The sequence below is a fragment of the Ambystoma mexicanum genome, chromosome 1p (assembly GCF_040938575.1).
Source record: "Ambystoma mexicanum isolate Mex_15411 chromosome 1p, UKY_AmexF1_1, whole genome shotgun sequence".
Lineage (NCBI taxonomy): Eukaryota > Metazoa > Chordata > Amphibia > Caudata > Ambystomatidae > Ambystoma > Ambystoma mexicanum.
In genome coordinates this window covers 254,850,981-254,870,337 of record NC_090921.1, presented here as the reverse complement: position 1 = coordinate 254,870,337, position 19,357 = coordinate 254,850,981, and the positions used below count along the sequence as shown (strand labels likewise).

At 44.5% G+C, this 19,357-nt stretch overlaps 1 protein-coding gene across 1 annotated transcript in view; it reads right to left on the bottom strand.

The window, feature by feature from the left end:
• Window positions 1-1,603: 1,603 nt before the first annotated feature.
• Window positions 1,604-19,357, bottom strand: part of LOC138568755 (mucin-3A-like) — a 95,202-nt gene continuing 77,448 nt past the window's right edge. The window contains exons 8-11 of the mRNA XM_069646541.1: window positions 15,855-16,022; window positions 12,158-12,255; window positions 11,490-11,566; window positions 1,604-3,755 (exon numbers count right to left, since the gene is read on the bottom strand). Of these exons, the coding sequence (XP_069502642.1) occupies window positions 3,720-3,755; window positions 11,490-11,566; window positions 12,158-12,255; window positions 15,855-16,022 (379 nt within the window). The 3' untranslated portion in view covers window positions 1,604-3,719. The remainder of the gene's footprint in view (window positions 3,756-11,489; window positions 11,567-12,157; window positions 12,256-15,854; window positions 16,023-19,357) is intronic.

The following is a 19,357-nucleotide window of genomic DNA, read 5'->3' as shown; positions in this document are numbered from 1 at the left end:
TGTGGGCTGCGGGCGTGTTAGAAATGTATAAATAAATAAATAAATAAATGCATTGCCTAAACCCTTTTCACCTTTCATTCAGGCCATGCCACATTTCATTTATTTGTATGGCGGAGAAGAGGGGCGGAGTGCAACTTTTGTTTCTGCTTCTCCCTCCATCTCCACCATACACATACTCCAGGAAGGGTGCCTGCAAGCATTTTCAGGCAGGTGCAAATGCTTAGGACCCCTATGGAGCCCAGAGGCTTTTTGCACCAGCAAAATGCAGGCAGACTCCATGGGGATCCATTGCAAACTCTGCCTACCATGCGTACTTGGCGGATGGCGATTACTTCATTTGCATGGCGGAGTTCAAAAGTGCAGGGCACAAGGCCACCATTTTGTACTCTGCCGTACATACAGCGTAAACTTGGCGGCAGTGAGCCTTTTACATTACAGTGTTAACATAGCGGCTACCCGTCGCCAAATTACAGGCTCCTAAGTGTTTTTATTTGAACAGAATGTGATTTTCCGAGAGGTATTTAAACAGAAGGTATTTTTCAGATGGTATTTTTATGTTCCCATGTAAGCCAACGTTGCAAGCAATGGTGCGCCTTACGCTCCCCAAAACATGAAAGCATGGTGCTTGAAGACATATATACAATGATATACACTGAGGAGGGACATAAACACTGCAAAGCGAGAAATGCAACAAGGAGAGAAGTATACACTGAAGAGCGACATGTACACAGATCAGTGACGTATACGCACAGTACATGCGCACCCACAGAAGAAGGCCACTTACATAGGAGCATATATATATATAGTGTAGAAACAGAGACATGTACCCTGATGAGGGATTTACCAATCACTGAGCAGGAATATATTCTCTCAACAGAGATAATTGGGATATGCACACAGTGGAGGAGCACATACATTAAGGAGACACACATAAATGGACAAGGAGGGAGATGTATACACGAAGGAAGAATTACATGGAGGAGCGGCATGTGCGAGCAGATACATAAATACCAAAGAGCGACATATGCACTGAAGATGGCCATACCCTGAGAAAGAATATGTCCTCATGCCGGGGGGAGGACATATACAAAGATCAGGGACACCTCTCCCATTACTTCGCATCCTTCACTGCTAATCATCCTGAGAACCATAATATGGGTTCAACTGCTGTGCAGAATACTATACAAACTAACATAACATGCCTGCGTACCATCTTAATCCTCTCTCCTCATAGTCCCATCATCATGTAAAGTGCAACACAGTCAACCAACATAACCTTACCTGAAAAGAGCAGCCATGTCCTGTATGGCCAAGACATCCTTTGGTAGTTCAACAGAGCTGTTTGGGGCTTTTACAAATTAAATGAATGGAAAGGTAAATTAGCAAGACTCTGCTTCCATGACAGAAGCAAAGCTTCAGCCGTCCCGATCTGCAAAAGATCATACTCACGACGAGAGGGTCTCGCTTCTTAGTATGTTTTCACCCTTTTATTGACAGTGTTGCCTTACAAAAGCCAACATGACTGACATTCTAGTAGCCGATGGTGGTCGGTGCTCTCAGTAACAGACTATTCTTCGTGCTCTAATAAATTATAATTTACAAATTGAATAATTACAATGTTTATTTGTCAGGAAATACATGCTTGAATCACGTAGACTATTCCACACCTCTGCAGACTAGCAACATGCAGAATTGCCTAGAAGCACCTAATCTTTCCAACCTGAAGACCCCTTGCCCTGGTTTGACGATGGATGCTTGAAATTGGTTAATGCTGATTTTGTGTCTTTTCAGAGAGACCGGTTTCTCTTTCTTGAGTTTGTAGAGATGTATGTGTACACTGAGAGGCAACTCGACTCAGTTGTCCTTTGTCACGTGGGCCTGCAGAGACTGTATTTTCTCATGAATACAACTGCATATGGAGAGATCAGGAAGCTTGTATTGTTTTTCGTAGAAGGCCTTTAGAGTGACATCAAGAGGATTGGAATGTGATTATTATGTTTGTAGAATCATGAAAAGTTTTTTTTTGTCTTTTGTGGTACAATAAAGCAGCTTGGGATGTTCTCATTATCATGGCTATCATGCCACGAAGCATCCTTGGGATTTTCCATCATCGGAAGTGTCCATAGAATAAACAGACAAGAATCTCAATAGCGTTCACTGCTGTAAGTCATGATGGAACGAACAATCAAGAGTTGTTTTTTTCTGGTCACTGTTAGTCTCAAGAGAACAAATGTGAAGGATGGGAAATAACATCATATTAAGGGACTGGTGAACCACTGAGAAGCTTAATGTCCAAAATGATCAGTGTCGCCCCCATAACTATATCATATGTTTTCATCGCTGTGTCATAAGAATGTAGAGAAAGCGTGTATGTTTACCTATAATGAGTACAGAATCAACAGAGAAGCATTGCATTTCTTCAACATATGCCAAATATCAAGAGAATGATCCAGTGGATTGATATACCTCATCGTTATATATGGGATAAAGGTCCCCCACACCATAAGTCATATGGAAATTGCAAGTCAAGAAGGAGTTATGTGACCAAATAGAGGAATGTGGCCGAAGACTTATAAGATCACAGAAGTCTGAAGTCACTAGATGGTTTAGGGTGATTTTATCGAATACATTTGGTTGGAGGAGAATTTGTCAAATTATAGTTTTTTTGACAGGTTGAATTGCTGCATATATATATGTTGGGGAGAACCCCTTACAACCCCTTATTTCCCTAAACCAACACCCCCACATATATATGCAGCAAAATTTGCCAAAATAATTCTCCTTCAACCAAATATTCTGCACAGTAATCTGCCGATCCACTTACAATATGCTTTTTACCTATCGTAGCGGATATTTTATTTTTATAATACATGGCCATACACTGTCATCCTCTTCAATACCTAGACTCCTGCTTATCTAATGCAAGAGATCTCCAACTTGATGATACATATAATCAATTTAGAATCTGTTTGAATAAAAAAAAATATGTAGCTTCTAAAGTGTCAGAGAAAAATAGTAGTGTAAGCAATTTTATAAAATGCCAACTCATTTAGTACCACTGTATGTAAGAATAGAAAGATTAAAAGGCTTGGTGACTTCATGGCTCTATGTCTTTATGAAACGATCAAGATAACTGATGTGTTGCTGCGTAATTTAGGTCTCAGCAACCCCGTTGAGATGTCTGGAATGTTCATCAGAATTGTGAAGTTCTGCAAGTGTCGTAAGAACATTGGAGAAGGCTTGGTTGAGCCTTGTAAGTACATCCTGAAGGACTGGGAAGCTTCCTACTCTTTCATCACTGTAGGTACACCACAGTCCAGCATTAGGAGCGTGTGGAGTGGTTAAGGAGATCCATTTGCCCGCTCACTGTATGTGTCTACGAAATGGTAGTGCAGCACAGACCGGAGAGAAATAATTAGCATGTGCTCACCTCTGCCAGTCTCCAGAGAAAGACAGACATAGTTTATGTGTAGTTTACAACTACAGACAGGAAAAGGAGACTAGGTCCCTGCAGTCCAGGGGGCCCTACAATAAGAGCAGACCAGCCCCTTTCTAGACCATCCAAAATATGTGTGCGCCATGCCACCTTTCAACAGGTGTGGCGCTGGTCGTGCCAGTCCATCCAAAGCCACTGCAAGTCCCATACAAGATGTGTATCGGCCACTGGAACCACATTTAAGTCTCTTCCGTAACTGTGATTTTTCTTAGTTTTCCACGACTCAAATCGCTGTTACCTGGGGACGTCCAATTCTCATCTGTGAACAAGAAGAGAAAGAAGCAGCATTAGGCAAACCTCTCCCTAGATTATGATACGATATATGATATGATATGATGGTTTATTTATATAGCGCCTATACACAATGTGTTTCAAAGCACTTCACGACAAGGGAAAATACAAAACATTCTTACAGGTCATGAACAACAAGAATGTGAAGTAAAAAAAAACGATCATACTCGGACAAGAGCTAAGACACAAATAGGAAGGAAATGGGAAACAGACAGGCAACAATCGTACTAGGCCTGACGACATTTCTGGTAGTGCCGAAGAATTATAAGAGGGTAGGGAAAGTGGAGGAGAATGGGGAGAGGAACAAAACAAGCGGCATTCGTACTAGGCCCAACGACATTTCAGAAAGTGTTGGAGAGGGGAGCAGGGGAATTAACAGGCAAGGAGGGCAGGAGGAGATAAACAAGCTACTATCATAATAGGTCCAGGAACCATTCAGATAGAGTAAGTGCATAGAAAAAGAAAGAAGGGGGAGAAGAGGGAGAAAAAAGGGGAAGGGAGACGAGATGAGAACAGAGAATAAATCAGTGATAAGAGCAGAGAAGCAAAGGGGAGAGCGAAAACAGTTGAAGAGGTCAGTGAGGCACATAATGTTACAAGGGAACAAAAAATGTAGGCACAGAATTTTACGAAGACAAGGGCACAGCATGATTCTGGGCTGACCTGAGTTGGAGATCCAGGGAAGGTCCAGCATGTGAGTTATGGGGGTGAAGCCCTAAAGCCCCAAGAGTCAACCCTTTACAAAAAATGTAGGCACAGAATTTTACGAAGACAAGGGCACAGCATGATTCTGGGCTGACCTGAGTTGGAGATCCAGGGAAGGTCCAGCATGTGAGTTATGGGGGTGAAGCCCTAAAGCCCCAAGAGTCAACCCTTTATGGAGAGCCAAACACAACAGTACTGTAGTCCAGGGGCATGTGTGATGTCCAGAAACACATGCGCAATTCCACTGGTCTCCAAGGCAGCTCAAGAGGCAAGGCACTGAGGCGGCACAAAAGTCAAACGCTGCAGCCACAGCTCGCAGGTCAATGATGAGTGGCCGGGCCTCCATCACAGATAATAAGATGTCAGAGTCGCTCGTACGATCTCCAAGTCGGGGCTATGATTGCGCCAACACCACGCCAAGCGACGCCGGGTAGGGGAGAGAAGGAGCCGAGTTTCATTCTGAAAAGGGTCAGCTTCGTGTGTGTTCTGTAAGCAATATACAGGTGAGTCCACCTTCTCATGCATATCACTCACAGACACTGGAGATGTGCATCTGAACCAATAATCTGATAGCCTCTAGTCACTACCACTCACCCGAGAACATCACTGCTAGGAGCCATAGATGCAAAGATGAAACGCTCATGTGATGGATATCACCACCAGACTCTGGAGGTGTACAGGTGAACCCATCATATGCAGCTATTGTTACTAGAGGCTGGAGATGTGCAGGTGGGCCATCATCTCAGTACATCACTAATAAAGAATATAGAGGCAGGAGATGTGCAGATAAACAAATCATGTGATGGTTGTTGCTAACAGATGCTGGCGGTGTATTGATCAACCAATCCTCTGCTGGGCATCACTACTAGAGACTGGATATGTGCAGATTAACCAATCCACTGATTGCCGTCACTGCCAGCAGCTGGGAGGTGTGCAGATCAGCTGATTATCACATGGTATCCTTACTAGAGACTTTAGATGTATGGGTGAACCACTGAAATGATATTTTATTTGTATCGCGCTCATACACAAGTGTTTCAGAGCACGAAGCCCTTCACCTTATGAATAGCACTACTCAAGAGGTGAGCCAGTCAACTGTTGGCGGTCACTACCAGAGGCTGAATTTGCACAAATCAGTTGATTATCTCATCGAGGAAATCCAATCACTTGAGGGATAGCACTATCAGAGTGTATAGTTGTATTATTAGAGACTGGTGCAATCCATTTGAACCAATCATCTGTGGGTATAACTACTAGGAAATAAAGGATTCTCCATGGGATGAACCCTATGGATAATGTTCAACAAAGAGGTTTATTCTCAGTATTGGCAGGTTTCTAGAATAACATGGACTGATTGGCAGGTAATAATTCAACAAGGTGTTCTGGGGCAAATGCCAGGCGGGTCTCTCCCTGCTGTCACTCACAGTCTCTTGGCACAACTTGGCTTGCAAGGTTATTGCCCTAGAGTCCATTGATGTTCCATCTTCGGCCACAGGGTAATGAAGGCCTTTAAAATAAGGGAAGCACTCCTGCTGAAGTGTCACCGTGTGATGGAGCAGGGTCAACAGTGTGTCCCACAGGTGAGGCAGGCCAGGCGGTTCATCCAGTGTCTGGATGTTAGCCTGCCATCTGGGTCCCAGGACCCGATCCTGTCACCTCTTCCAAGCTTACTATCCTCCTCGCCAATCCAAGATTCACCTGCTCCCTTGGACCTGTCCGTCAACTTGGACACTGGCTCTCGAGATTAAATCCTCCCGGTCTGCCTTGTACTCTAACCAGCACCAATTTTGCAGGTGCTGCCTTGCTATCCCACTGTGGCTGTCAATCTTGCTTGTTTAAACTATGAAGTGCAAAAAATGGATGTATATCTGGGCAGACCCAGGTTTACAGCATTTATTTACACTTTGTAGCACAAACAAGTATAAATACCTGCCACCATGGACGCATTTAACATGGATTCCAAAGGAGGTATCTGCCAGCTTTGAGCAAGTGCTAAAAGCTGGCGGATTCCATATGAATTCTACACATCAACAGCAGCATTAAAATAAGATGCTGGAGTAAATTCATAAAATTAGATGCTGGCGTAAATTCATTACTTTTTGGCAGAGTGGGTGGGATAGGCAGATGCGTAGATTCTGGTCGGTGACCCACTCTGCCTGTCAAGAAATGCACACTTCCCCGGAATGCAAAAATAGGCCTAACACCAAACATAATAGTTGTGAGCCATATTTTACACCTATTTTGCACCTTCAGGGATTGGAAAATAAATATATTTATGTGTTTATTAGCCTTCAACAACAAATTGTCATCACCAGCATACAATGTTGCAATTCAGTATCGCTGTAGAATAACCATAAAACCTTGGCAACCAAACCCCTCCTTACCCCCAAACACCCTCACCCACTCATTCTCCCATTACCCGTTACACCCAGTCTATTACTCTGTAGTCTGACACTTTTTAGTCTCCCCAGTTAATCTTGTACAGCAATCTGTTTGGGATTTCTGAATATTTTAGCCTTCCCACCATATGTAAGAATCTATTGTGAGGTTCGCATGGGGGTCCAACGTACGAGGGTTACAATAAGCTGTCGAGTAAAATCGCCCATTCGGTTCTGTTTAAAATATTAACGTTCGTGTACAAAATCTCCAATCTGGCCAGGATTGTTAATTCATCTCCCGCCCATTTTGTCAGGTCTTTGTTCCAATCCTCTATGTTGGGTCCCTCTGCTTTAAACCAGCACATTGCTATCCAAATCTATGTTAAAACCAATCCTAGATTCACCATTTAATTCAGCTGCTGTCTCTGTTTACCTCTAGGGAATGGTCCCAGCAAACATTGGCATGTAGTTTGTCTACCACCGCATCCCAACATTCCCTTAGTTGCCCTCAAGACCAGATCACGTGTTGGAATGCAGCTTCCGCCCTCCCACATCTCTGCCATCTTGTGTCTCTATGTGGATGCATTCTATGTATCCCTTACCGGTGTTAAGTACACTCTATGTAGTACATTGTATTGTATTAGCTTCAGTTGAGCATTTATCGACACTGAGTTCGTCTACATGCATATTTTCTCCCATCGCTCGTCCTCCATGTGTATACCCAAGACCTTTTCCCAGTCTTTCCTAACTTTAATTGTTCCTCTTTTGCCATTCTCTTGAAGTACGTTGCACAAAGTGGAGACCAGTCTGCTCCCAACCTTCAACCCTATAGACATTTCAACCCATATAGACATTTTAACAACGAGCTGTCCTCTAATTCTTCTGACAGAATCTTCGATGTCCCTCGCGCCCTTCCTGTGAATCCTGCATAGTGGAGGAAATACACTTTATGTCCCCATTCCCTGCAGAGATCTGAGTATGGTATGAGCTTTCTGTTTTCGAATAGAACTCTCCAGGTCAACAATCCATTGCTTTCCCATGTCTCCATCCAGTTCTTCTTCACTACTTTCCGACAATTTGAACTCAGTCCCAGTGGTATCTCACCCACCAATTTACATGCCCTGCCCCAAAGTTGTTTACCCAGGGCAAGCATGTATACCTCTTTTGTGTCGCATAGTGTTTGCCACGACATTTCTTTGAGTGTGTAAGGCCTCGTCACCCCAGCTAGCAGTCTTTTTTGCAGGTGTGATCTCATCAGACAGACGTTGAGCTACAAACTGTAGCTGAGCTGCCAAGTAGTACATTTCGAGGTTGGGTACTTGTAAACACCCTTTTTGCATCTTATTTTGCATTTTATTTAATGCCACTCTGTTGGGGAGAATTATCATCTTATGGCTAATTTCCCTTACCTACAGAGTCCCCCAGCAGCTTTTCTGGATTTGAAGGGTTTGTTTCTTTTTCCTGCTAAGAGTGAGACTCTTTTTCCCACTATTAGGCATTTTTGCTATTTGTGTTCTAGGCCTTTTTTGTGTTTAATGTCTATGGGATTTTCTCACCCCCATAGGAACCATCTTTATTCACATGTGTTACACAGCACCCTCAGTGCAGTGACACAGGGGTGTCATAGCAACCCCCAAACAGAGACTCCATACCCTGGGACTGACTACTGTCTCCCAGGGCATGTAAAGTCCCCATTGACTTTACTAGTCCATTTTTATGAACTAAACCAGTACAAACCATCTTACTATGGAAGTACTGGAAAGGGTTAATAGTTTTTCCCTTATGTTCATTTTCGAGAGGGTACCGTACAGTCTCTCTCTCAAATGTTTCTGTCTGGTGGCAGTCGTTACTACCATAAATATTCGACTGCAAATATTTTCCTATGGGATTTTCCCATTGTTCGAGGCTACCACTTTTTCTGACAGCCTCTAACATACCGCCGGTGCATTTTAATATTAACTTGACTCTGGTAGGTTTTATTTGCCAGAACTTTAACATAACTTCTTTCTCGTGTCTTTCTCTAACTCCTAACTCAGGTCAGGGATCCTTTGTTCGTCCTTTTGGCTGGCTTCTACTGAGAAGCCCTCCTTTCGGCGCCACTGAATCTGGGATTGGGTCCATTGTGTGGTAGGGGGAGTAGAACCCCTGGACAGGGTTGCCTTAGCAACCCATGTTGCACTCTATCCTGATAGGCTGGAGGGTCTCCCGCCAAGATGACCACTCCACTGTGTGAGTGATAGCTAGGCTGTATGAATGGGGATCTTTTTGCATAAAAGCAGGGTCCTGAGGACTGGAAGAGCAAGATGTCACCACTGGAAATAAGAAGCCGAAGAGGAGAGGAGCCAAAGACATCTGCAACGACTGAACCACCGGTGAACCCCTGCTGCAGCCACTTTTCTCCACATGACGAGAGAAGTTCTTCATCTGCAAGAGCCTTCTTCCCTTGAGCTGGTGGGGCCAACCAGTTTGCCAATCGCCTTCCCGGACCTGCCTTGGTCGAATCTCCCGTACCCTATACTCGGAGGCCGGATAGCCAGGCACCAGTCCACCCAGGCTGCGATTTAAAGGAGCGTACCTTTTATTCGTCGGGCAGGCGGCTGGTTTCATCCCTGGGTAGTGCAGTAATTCAAACCTTCCTCCATGACGAGAGCCTCTCTTCCTCTGCTGGATCACCCGAACTGCAGGAACTACCAGGAACATCCGCCACCGCAGGAGCCACTTCTTCATTTTAAAGGTACATTGTTCAGCCAGGCCGCCCTTTCTTCGCGGTAGCACTAAAGGTGTTTTAAAACCTTTACCTACCTGCTGGGTCAGCCGCACCTCTCTCTTAACATTGCTTTTCAACTTCTGCATCCACCTTTTCAAAATCGTTAACCAAAGACTTGACTGCAGCTACAAGAACATTTTGCTCCTGGGCCCTTGCCCTGTACCACTGACTCTGGCACAGGCCTACTCTCTCTGGCTACATTTCTTAGACCTGCCTTCTTTGGATTGATTCTCAACTAGAACTGTGTTGGTGCACCTACTTCTGATAACTATCCTTTTTCTTTCCCTTTTTAAACCTTGTGAAATGCCATTTTGCTCAGTTTTCAGTATTGCCTATACTGATGCACTGTCTTGCTTAATCTGGTTCACAAATCTATGGGAAGTGTTGCTAGGGTGTCTAAGAAGCTATTTCTATATAACTTGTGCTTTCCCTCCCTTGTAAGAAATTGATAGAGTATCCCTTGTGTGTAGTTTTCACTGTGCCGTTTTGCTCAGTTTTCACTCTGATTCACTTGGTCTACAATTTAACTAGGGAGTGTGTATATTTTTTCTTTGACTTAATTTAACTTGCTTGATAACTGTGATAAATGTGTTTTACTAGAAGTGTATAAAATAAATATATATCTACTTCTTAATACAAAGCTTTGGTCAGTGTTTCCTTGCGCCATAGTACTGTAGGCCTATTGTGTAAACCCTGAATACTGCTCATCTCCCTCTTGAGATAAGTCTGACTCCTCAGCCACAGCTACCAATCAACTCTTTGTGGTACAGACTGATACCAAAGGGGATTTACTGCTCTCACCTGTAGTCTTAATCTTCTGTAGTGCTCCCTAAGGGAACTGCACAGGATTCTGCCTAACACACTCTCCTGCACCTTCATGAATACAGCAGGCGGGGTAATATAATCATCTTTGTAAGTGACATCCTACCCATTTGAGAAAGGGGCAACGTGCTCCAGAAGGCTACTGATTGCTCAATCCCCTTAATGTCGCTAAGTGTATTTTCCTTGTGTGTGTCCTGGAAGTCCCACCTAATCTGAATACCCAGATATGTAAATATTTCAGTTTCCCAGTAAATAGTCATCTGCATCTTGTTGCTAGCGCAGCCCGCAGGTAAATACAAGATTACATCGTGTTCACTTTAATTCCCGACAATCTACCAAAGGACTCCAATTTTCCCATTACAATGAGCACATTGAATTCCCGGGTTGGAGACATATAGCAGCATGTCATCAGTTTATAGAGATAGCACATGCGTAATCCCTCCCAGTCGTATTCCCCCTTCCTACATATTCAACCTAAGCACACATGCCAACGGTTCCAATGCCATCCCAAACAATTGGGGCAAAGGGACATCCCGGTCTCGCCCCTTTTCCTACTGCCCACTGTTCGGAAATCAACATTCCCAGTTATGGAAGGATATAATAATTTGATCCATCTTAGCAGTACTGGCCCCACATTAAATATATCCAGTACCGCCCACATCCACTGCTTAACTGAGTCAAACGCTTTCTCAGCATCTAATGTTACTACTGCACTGGCCTGCTCATCATCTCTCGTTTGTGCGATGACATGTTATAAACGCTGTAAAGTACATTAACTTGTGAAAGTGTCTAAATAAAAGGTTTCAAACAGTAAATATCACTAGAGAACCAGAATACATTTCATTCTAATCATTCCAAGGATCAAGGAAAGTGAAGTCCAACAGCTATTATTTTCCTTCCATATTGGCACACTGTTCGAAAACCTGCATATTATACATAAATTCAATAACAAAAGGAAGGCATGGTCGATTCAGAGAGGATTGTCAATTTTCAAGTCATAACTTATTTATTGTTTCCCAGTGATTCTTACCTGTGCAGATGTATCCACCCTGTCCAGCGATGGCCGGAATAAGTCTCTACTCGTTGAGGAGCCGCCACTTTCAGACCCTGCGGAACAAGACGTAAGAGACTCAGAAATCAAGGCGCGTGACACAGTTCTTGGAGCGATGGGTACACCAGATTCTATGTGCCATTGCCACAAGCGAATGCCTCTGCCAATGTGCCTGTTCTCTGTTCACAATGAATCCTTCACCGTTCACTTAGCAATCTATGCCCTTGTAAGATGAGTTTAGAACTTCAGACTAATGAGTACTTTATGTACTAAAAAGGCACTTTCCGATTAAAGGTCATTGAAATGCAGTGTTGAGCTGGGAGAGATTTACAGTGGGGTCATGCCAGTGCTGGTATCCCCTTTACGTAAGAGGCTTTGGCTGTCCAGTGAGCATTTAATCTGTCCCGCACCCATCATAGTTACTAAGTAATGTATCCAGACTCTGGGACAATGACAAAGATGTTACTTCTACTTAATCGATAAAGCCCTCTGCCTTGGAAGATCTTCCATTCATGATTGAAGGGTCTTTTGAACATCTCTATCCACTTCACCACATACTGGAAATGGTTGCCCGAGAGGCAGATTGACACCAGCTCCCAGAGTTTTATAGTAGCCTATGCTAGAGTGAGGTGCACTAACGGCCTTACCTGCCCAGCTCACTGACTGCGGGTTTCTGGCTGTGAACCCCTGGGGAACATTGGATTCCCATCCTTCCTCATACCATTTCTCCTCTGGGTTTGTCGCTCTGGAAAGAAAATGCGTATAGAAGTTGTCAACTTAGAACCACCATTGCAATAGATCACAGAATGAAGGACCAATGTCACCATTTTACTGCAAAGATTAGGTGATCGTGGATGAAGATGCTCTGTCAAGGGGGGGTTGTGTTGCGGTGATGACAGATGCTGTACCTAAATGATGGGCTTGCCTTTACCTATGATTACCCTGAGGGCTACACCTACAGTAGTCAGTGGCCTGTCGGCTGAGAAGTGGGGTGTTGAAGTGTATGCTTATGTCAGCAGATATCTCTGCTATTGGGAATGCTGAATGAATGAGTGGAGAGAGAGTTATGCTGCAATGGGTTGTGTAAAGGGAGTTTTTTGTCTCAGGCTGGTACCCATTTTTGCCCTTAACATGCAGTGGAAGCAGGACGCCTCCCAGGAAGGTTATGCAGGGAGTGAGGCCATTGTACATGGATGTGGGAATTGGTGGATGAGGCCAATGCAGAGGGACGGAGAAGTTGAGATTCAGGAGTGCATCCATGATGATATGTGATTGGTGTAGATTAGGGTCCCTTGAGGTAGAGTAGATCATAGACATGACCTGCACTTGGGAGGAAGCGGTGTAGAATGGCTTCCCTTGCTACAGCAAATATAGAGGTTGGTAGTGTCGTTCTGTATATTGTGTTGAGTTACAGGGAGTTGGGTTTTGGGAGTTGCTGCGTCCAGAAGAAGTGCCACATTGAGGGTATATACTGTCGGTGATGAGAGAGGTGTTGGGGTTTCATGCTGGCTGGATGTTTGGAGCTGGTGTCTACTAAATGGATGGTGTTGTGCCATGAACATGTCATATAAGGAAAGAGCGGAAGATTATCGGATGAGTTCAATGAGATATAGTTTAAAGTCCGAGATTTGTTTGATTTCGACTACCTATGGAGTGGCTCACTTACTTGAGTCACCTGGAGACTGATTCTCATAGATAGTCATTACAATTTGTCAACATGTAGATATAGTGCCACTAAGCACTTAATGAGTGTATGCATTTAGTGGAGTAATGTATGTGGGCTGTCCATTCAATTAATCATGCTTGAATAAGTAATGATCTTTATCATAGCAACTCTATCCTTCCTCATGGAAGCACCTGGGTTTGCGGTGGGTGAATTAGTGCAACGCATTATAAAGCTTTATAGAAATCAAATTAGCAATAATATTTTTCACAGTGCATGTGAGAAAGACATGTGCTTGCCAGTGCTATGCACTAGAATAACAGTAAACTTAATGGAAGAGAGTGTCCTAAAATGCCATGTCTAAAAATTGAGACATCATTCCTTCTTAGGTAAGTTTACATGCAACCCTACTTAGATCTCTAACTAAAGAAATGGAAGACAATATAATATTTAAGAACAGTACCAGGCGGATCCCACTGCCTTCTGTTTTTAAAGTTACAGAACAAAAGGTAACAGGCAGCTAATCTGATTTTGAATAGCATTGATTTCAGCCATGGAAGTGGGTGGGGCCTTAAGGAGACATTCAATGGCAGTCAGCCATTTAAGGACGACCTCGAGGGCTCCACTTCTGGAGAGATAATAAGACAATGAAATGAATGCAACACTTTGACTTCCCGACTCCACCTTTTCAGAGTCTCATGTGATTTTTCTGGCCTTCAAAAGCTGTACAAAAATGGCGGTGCCCTAGTTAGCGGTGCTGGAAGGCAGCTCTGCAGCTATGGCCCTAGCTGCTGCTCTGAATTTAGTCCTGGTCCACATGAAAGAACTGATCTGGCCGTGGTGAACCTAAACAGCTCTTCTGTCCGCTGTCCTTGTCCCGCTACAAGAACTTAGTCTGTGTGGGTATGAGGGATTTGTGGCGTGCGTGCAACCTCTCTTACCACAAACACGGTGTGGCTTGGCACTACCCGACTATAATGGGAGGTCTAGAGCTGCAGTGAGTTTGATGTGTGGTAACCCTCCCAGAGAACCCATGTAGGCTGGATGGATCTCCCTTAACCTTAGAATTCATATAGTGTGAATAAGGGCCTCTGCCTATTGATTCCAGGGCAAAAGGGCCTTCACCTTTTATCTTAACACATGCATTAACTCGTTTGCACACTACCCACTAACAACACATGAGATGTGTACAGTGTCTACTTTCAGATGATATAAACAAAAGGAGCATTACATTGTAATGCAGGTAACTTATTTACAAAATCATAGGCTCCAGGATATAACAGTGCAGTTCTAGTTCCATGGTGATGTGCCCTTCTCAATGTAGCTTTCACGGGAGTTATGATATAAATGTTGCTCGCCAAAGTAATAACCTATAATATTTCACCTAAGACGTATAAAGGTGCTCAGATAATTGGGTTACCTGTGGCGTGACACTTTCCCAGGCACTGTGGTTATCCAGGGGCAGGCTCCTACTCCTCAAATGTTGTGATGAGGGGTAAAGCACATACTAGGCTAAGGGTTGCAAGTTAGCTGCCTGTGAGACAACCCTCCTGTACCAAACATGTACCAGAGTTCCTTGATCAGATGCACTTTAAAGTGAGTGGCTGGCTGGCAACCATCTCTCCCATTCCTCTTATGCCCTATCCAGACTTCACTCTGTCTTCTTTGCAAGCTACTTCGAGAAGGCAACGGAACTCCCCTGGTTACAGTGTTAAAGCCACCCCTAATTTCCTTTCTCCTCACATAGTTTGAATTGTTCAATATTTTCTTCAGTCTGTCCTCAAACCAGAAACGTGTCCAATGCCTTTCTTGGGTACCTGACTCATGCCTAAGCACATAGGCAGCCCATCTCCAGGGACCTCTTTCATTTTGGCTCTGCCACATAATGGGACTTTTGCTCTTTTTTCGGGTTATGATTCCCCCGCTCCACACAATGGGACGATTCTGAGGGAATCCTAAGTGGAGTCCCTCTCAGTCAAGGGCCCCATTCACAGCATCACTCACTTGCAAACACTCTGTTCCATTACACTACCTCTCACCTTTTGCAGTCGGACAGCTCCTGCTGTGCTGTCCTGTCTCAAGTCCTCAAAGTCATTGGATCAGCTCACTGTCAGTCAAGAAGTAACCATGATGCATTTACTCCCTTTCTGCTACTCTGGAGATACCATGCTGCTACGTACTGCCAGATCCTTGACACCGCAGTGCAGAGCCATCCCACCAACGCGCCATTAGCATGCCAGCACACCTACCAGGAACTACTAATCTGAAGCCTAACCCCTTAGATCCCAGTAAGCATGTTCCTATCTACTGGCCACACACAATAAATAACGATAAACATTTTTAGTGACACTTCAATAACGAAAAAATGTATTCTTTTTTTATTTTATTTGGAGGGGTCCCCCACAAGCCAATGTTTCATCCACTTTACTAACCTTCCCCAATCCTTTTTTATCCCTTAGTCCACCCCCCACATATACTTTTATTTAAAAAGTCAACATTTTTTTCGCAATTTGGTTTAAGTGAAAATGTTTGTCTTTATTTATTTTTCGTTATTAACACTGTATACTGTCATGTTATGGAGTTATTTGGTGGAATTGTTCGTGCACCGTTGTGGGTGTTAGATCATCTAATGGCAATGTTTGAAGAAACAAGTACTTAAGTCGTGTTATTAGACCTCTCACCTGTGACGTTCTCTCCTCTTCCTATATCTGTACAAGAGAAGAGCCAGGACTAAAATGATAAGTAGAAGCACAGCTAGTCCCAGCGCTACGCCAACTCCGACGCCAACCTTACTGATGGCTTGCTGACACCGTTCTCCGGTGTACCAGTACCAGTAAGAATACTGGCAGCTGTGGAAAAAAAACACAAGGACATGGTCATAGAAATGAAGGAAACAAACTGCACCTTTAAAGCTAACTCTACGCCACACAATAAGCCACTCGAGTGATGGGGTACCCAAACTGCCACATAAGAGCTACTCTGTGAACACTTTGCCCGCAACCCAAAGCCGGGAACCTGAGATTGCAGGAGTTGCCTTGGCCTATTCTGCAACCATGGGGAAGACAAGACATCTAGCCAGCTGATGCAACAGCTACTCTGCGTCGCATCACATCCCGTAAAGCTAGGAGAGAGAAGGCTACCAAACCGGTGAATTTTACCATGTATCCTGTGCCCATCCTGCATTTTTGGTGGGGGGACAGAGTCGAACCTGCCACACTGTGAGTTACCTCGGAGGAGGAAGCAGCCCAACCTGGCATGGTAGGAGTTACTGTGTCTCTGCTGCAGATCATTGGGGGAGAGAAAGGATCCAACCTAGTACGGTAAGAGTTACTCTGGACTTGACACTGCACAGCTGGTGGAGGGATGGAACCCAACCTAGACCTGAGCAGGTCCGCCTGTACCCACCAGGCCCTTCTAAGGGCAGAGATGGAACACAACCAGTGATTGTGAGAGTTACTCTTTGTCCAGCATGCAGCTTAGGGGGAGGAGGGCACCCAAGATGGCTATGTAGGAGCTACTCTTTTCCACACCCTGGAGAAGAGAAGGAACCCAGCCTAGTAGTGTGATATGTGCTCTATGCTCTTCTCCTCAGAGTGAGAGACATAATCCAATCTGGGAATGGAAATGTTATTGTGTGCCATACCTAGTGCCACTTAGAAAAGTAACAATGGACTGCCAGAGGTACTTGGTACTACACATAATGCTACTTAAAGAAATAGCCAGCCCTGGAACTGTAAAATGTATTCTGTGCCACACCCAGTAGCAGCAGAAAGAAACAAGGAAACCTAGGCCTGGAATGAAATAGTAAAAGATTTGGAACACCCCGAGGAAGTGAAGGAGCCTAGCCTGGGACTGCAAGAGTAGGTCCATGCTGCATCCTGAACCTCCGCAGCAGAAAATGATGCATGCCTAGAACTTTAAACAAGTCTAGAACTTTAAAATGTATTCTGTGCTGCACTTAGCATTTCCAGAAAACAGTTACTCTGTGCCTCATCTTGTACTGGGGAGAGAAAAGAGTGCAAGAGGTACTCTCTGTTTGCCCTGCACCCATAAGGTACAAAGGAGCCCAAACATGGCCAGCAGTCGCTATTAGGTGCCTTATCCTACACCAATAGGGAAACAAAGGGAACACAGCCTGTGAGTGGACGAGTGGCTTCGTCCCCCAGCTAGAGTTCTTCTGTACCACACCTGGTGCCACTAAGGTGGAGAAGGTGCGTGTACTGGGTCTGGGAGAGATGGTCTGTGCCACCCTGGGACTGTCTTAGTAAAGCTTTGCCACACTCTGAGGAAGAGAAAGGACCTAGCCTGAAAGGGCTGCTTTATGGTGTACAATGTAACCATGAGGGAACACCACAAAGCAAACCTGGAACTGTGAAATATATTCTCTGCCAGATCAAAAACAAGGTGTGAACTCAAATCCGGACTCTAAGAGTAACTTTGTTCCACATCAAGTAGAAGTCTAATTTAGAGTGGTAGGAGTCACCCTGTAGCACATCCTAGTGCCTCTAGAAAAGCGAGGAAACCAAACCTGTCCTTTTATGTGCTACTCTATGCTCATCGAGTCGTAGGGAGAATAGAATGAACTTAATCTGGACTTGTAAACTTACACTGTGGCACACTCTGCATCCCAGGAAAGGATAGGTAGCATATCTTGCACCTGTAAGAGTTACTCTGTACCACACCCTATGTCTCTTGGCATCCCAGGTGAGGAATTTGAGCCCATCCTGAACATGTAAGGGTTACTCTGTGCCACATTCTGCAAAACTCTCATCCCAGGAAAAGAGCATGAGTCCAGCCTAGGACTGTAACAGTTACTCTATGCAACAATCTCTGTGACCCAGGTGATATGATAGGTTATTTATAACACGTTTAATAGACATAGGTTTCTAAGCGCAGACCCGGGGATCGAGACTGTGTCACTCTGAGTCATCTTGCTTCCAAGGCGAGCATGTTGCCCCTGAGCTATACTTCCGAGACCACTGAGGAATGCGAGTCCACCCTGGACATGCAAGGGTTACTCTGTGCCACATTCTGCAACACTCTCATCCGAGAACAGCATGAGTCCAGCCTAGGATTGTAAGAGTTACTCCATGCCACACTCTCTGTATCCCAGGTGAGGAATGTGAGTCCACCCTGGATATGCAAGGGTTACTCTGTGCCACATTCTGCAACACTCTCATCCCAGTAGAAGAGCATGAGTCCAGTCTAGGACTGTAAGAGTTACTCTATGCCACACTCTCTGTATCCCAGGTGAGGAATGTGAGTCCACCCTGGATATGCAAGGGTTACTCTGTGTCACATTCTGCAACACTCTCATCACATGAGAAGAGCATTTGTCCAGCCTAGGATTGTTAGAGTTACTCTGTGCCACATTCTGCAACACTCTGTATCCCAGTAGACGAGCATAGGTCCAGGCTAGGACTTTAAGAGTTAATCTATGCCACGCTCCCTGTCTCTCTGCATCCCAGGTGAGGAATGTGAGCCTACCGTAGAAATGTTATGTTGACTTATACCGTGCACCACTAGTACCCAGGGGCAGTCTCCAGGCGCTTATGTGGCTCTGCAGGAAAGACAGGGTCAGTTAGTGAGGGTAGAGAGATAGGATAGGATAGGTCCAGAATCAGGAGAAACTGGCATCTGTGTGTGTTGGGTTGCAGATAGGTTGTTTGCAAGCACTGGATTTTTGTCTCTGTAAAGTTGTGGCCCAATGCCTGGGCTGTTTGTTGTATGTGAATGTATGTTATGTTGGGTGTGTGTACGTGTGTGTGTTTTAGGTGCACATTGGCTGGTGTTTATGGTTATGGTTGCGCGCACTGGCTTGTTGCGTCTATAGGGGTAAGGTCCTGTGCCTGGGATTGTTGTTGTATGCAAGTGTTAGTTATGTTGGGTGTGTGTTTGTGTGTACTTTGGCTAGCTTATGGGTGTGTATAGTACAAGGGATGTGTGTAGGAGGAGAGCATGAGTGGTGGGGTTAATACATTGTAGGGGTGCAATGTAAGAGTTACTCTGTGACACATTCTGCAAAACTCTGTATCCCATTAGAAGAGCATGAGTAAAGCTTAAAACTGTGACTCTATGCTCCCTCATTATCCCCCCCTTTTTTTAATTTTTTATACTCAATTGATCTGAGTTATTCGAGCACATAAATTACTTTTATACTAACTTCATTCCAAGTTAATGTTAT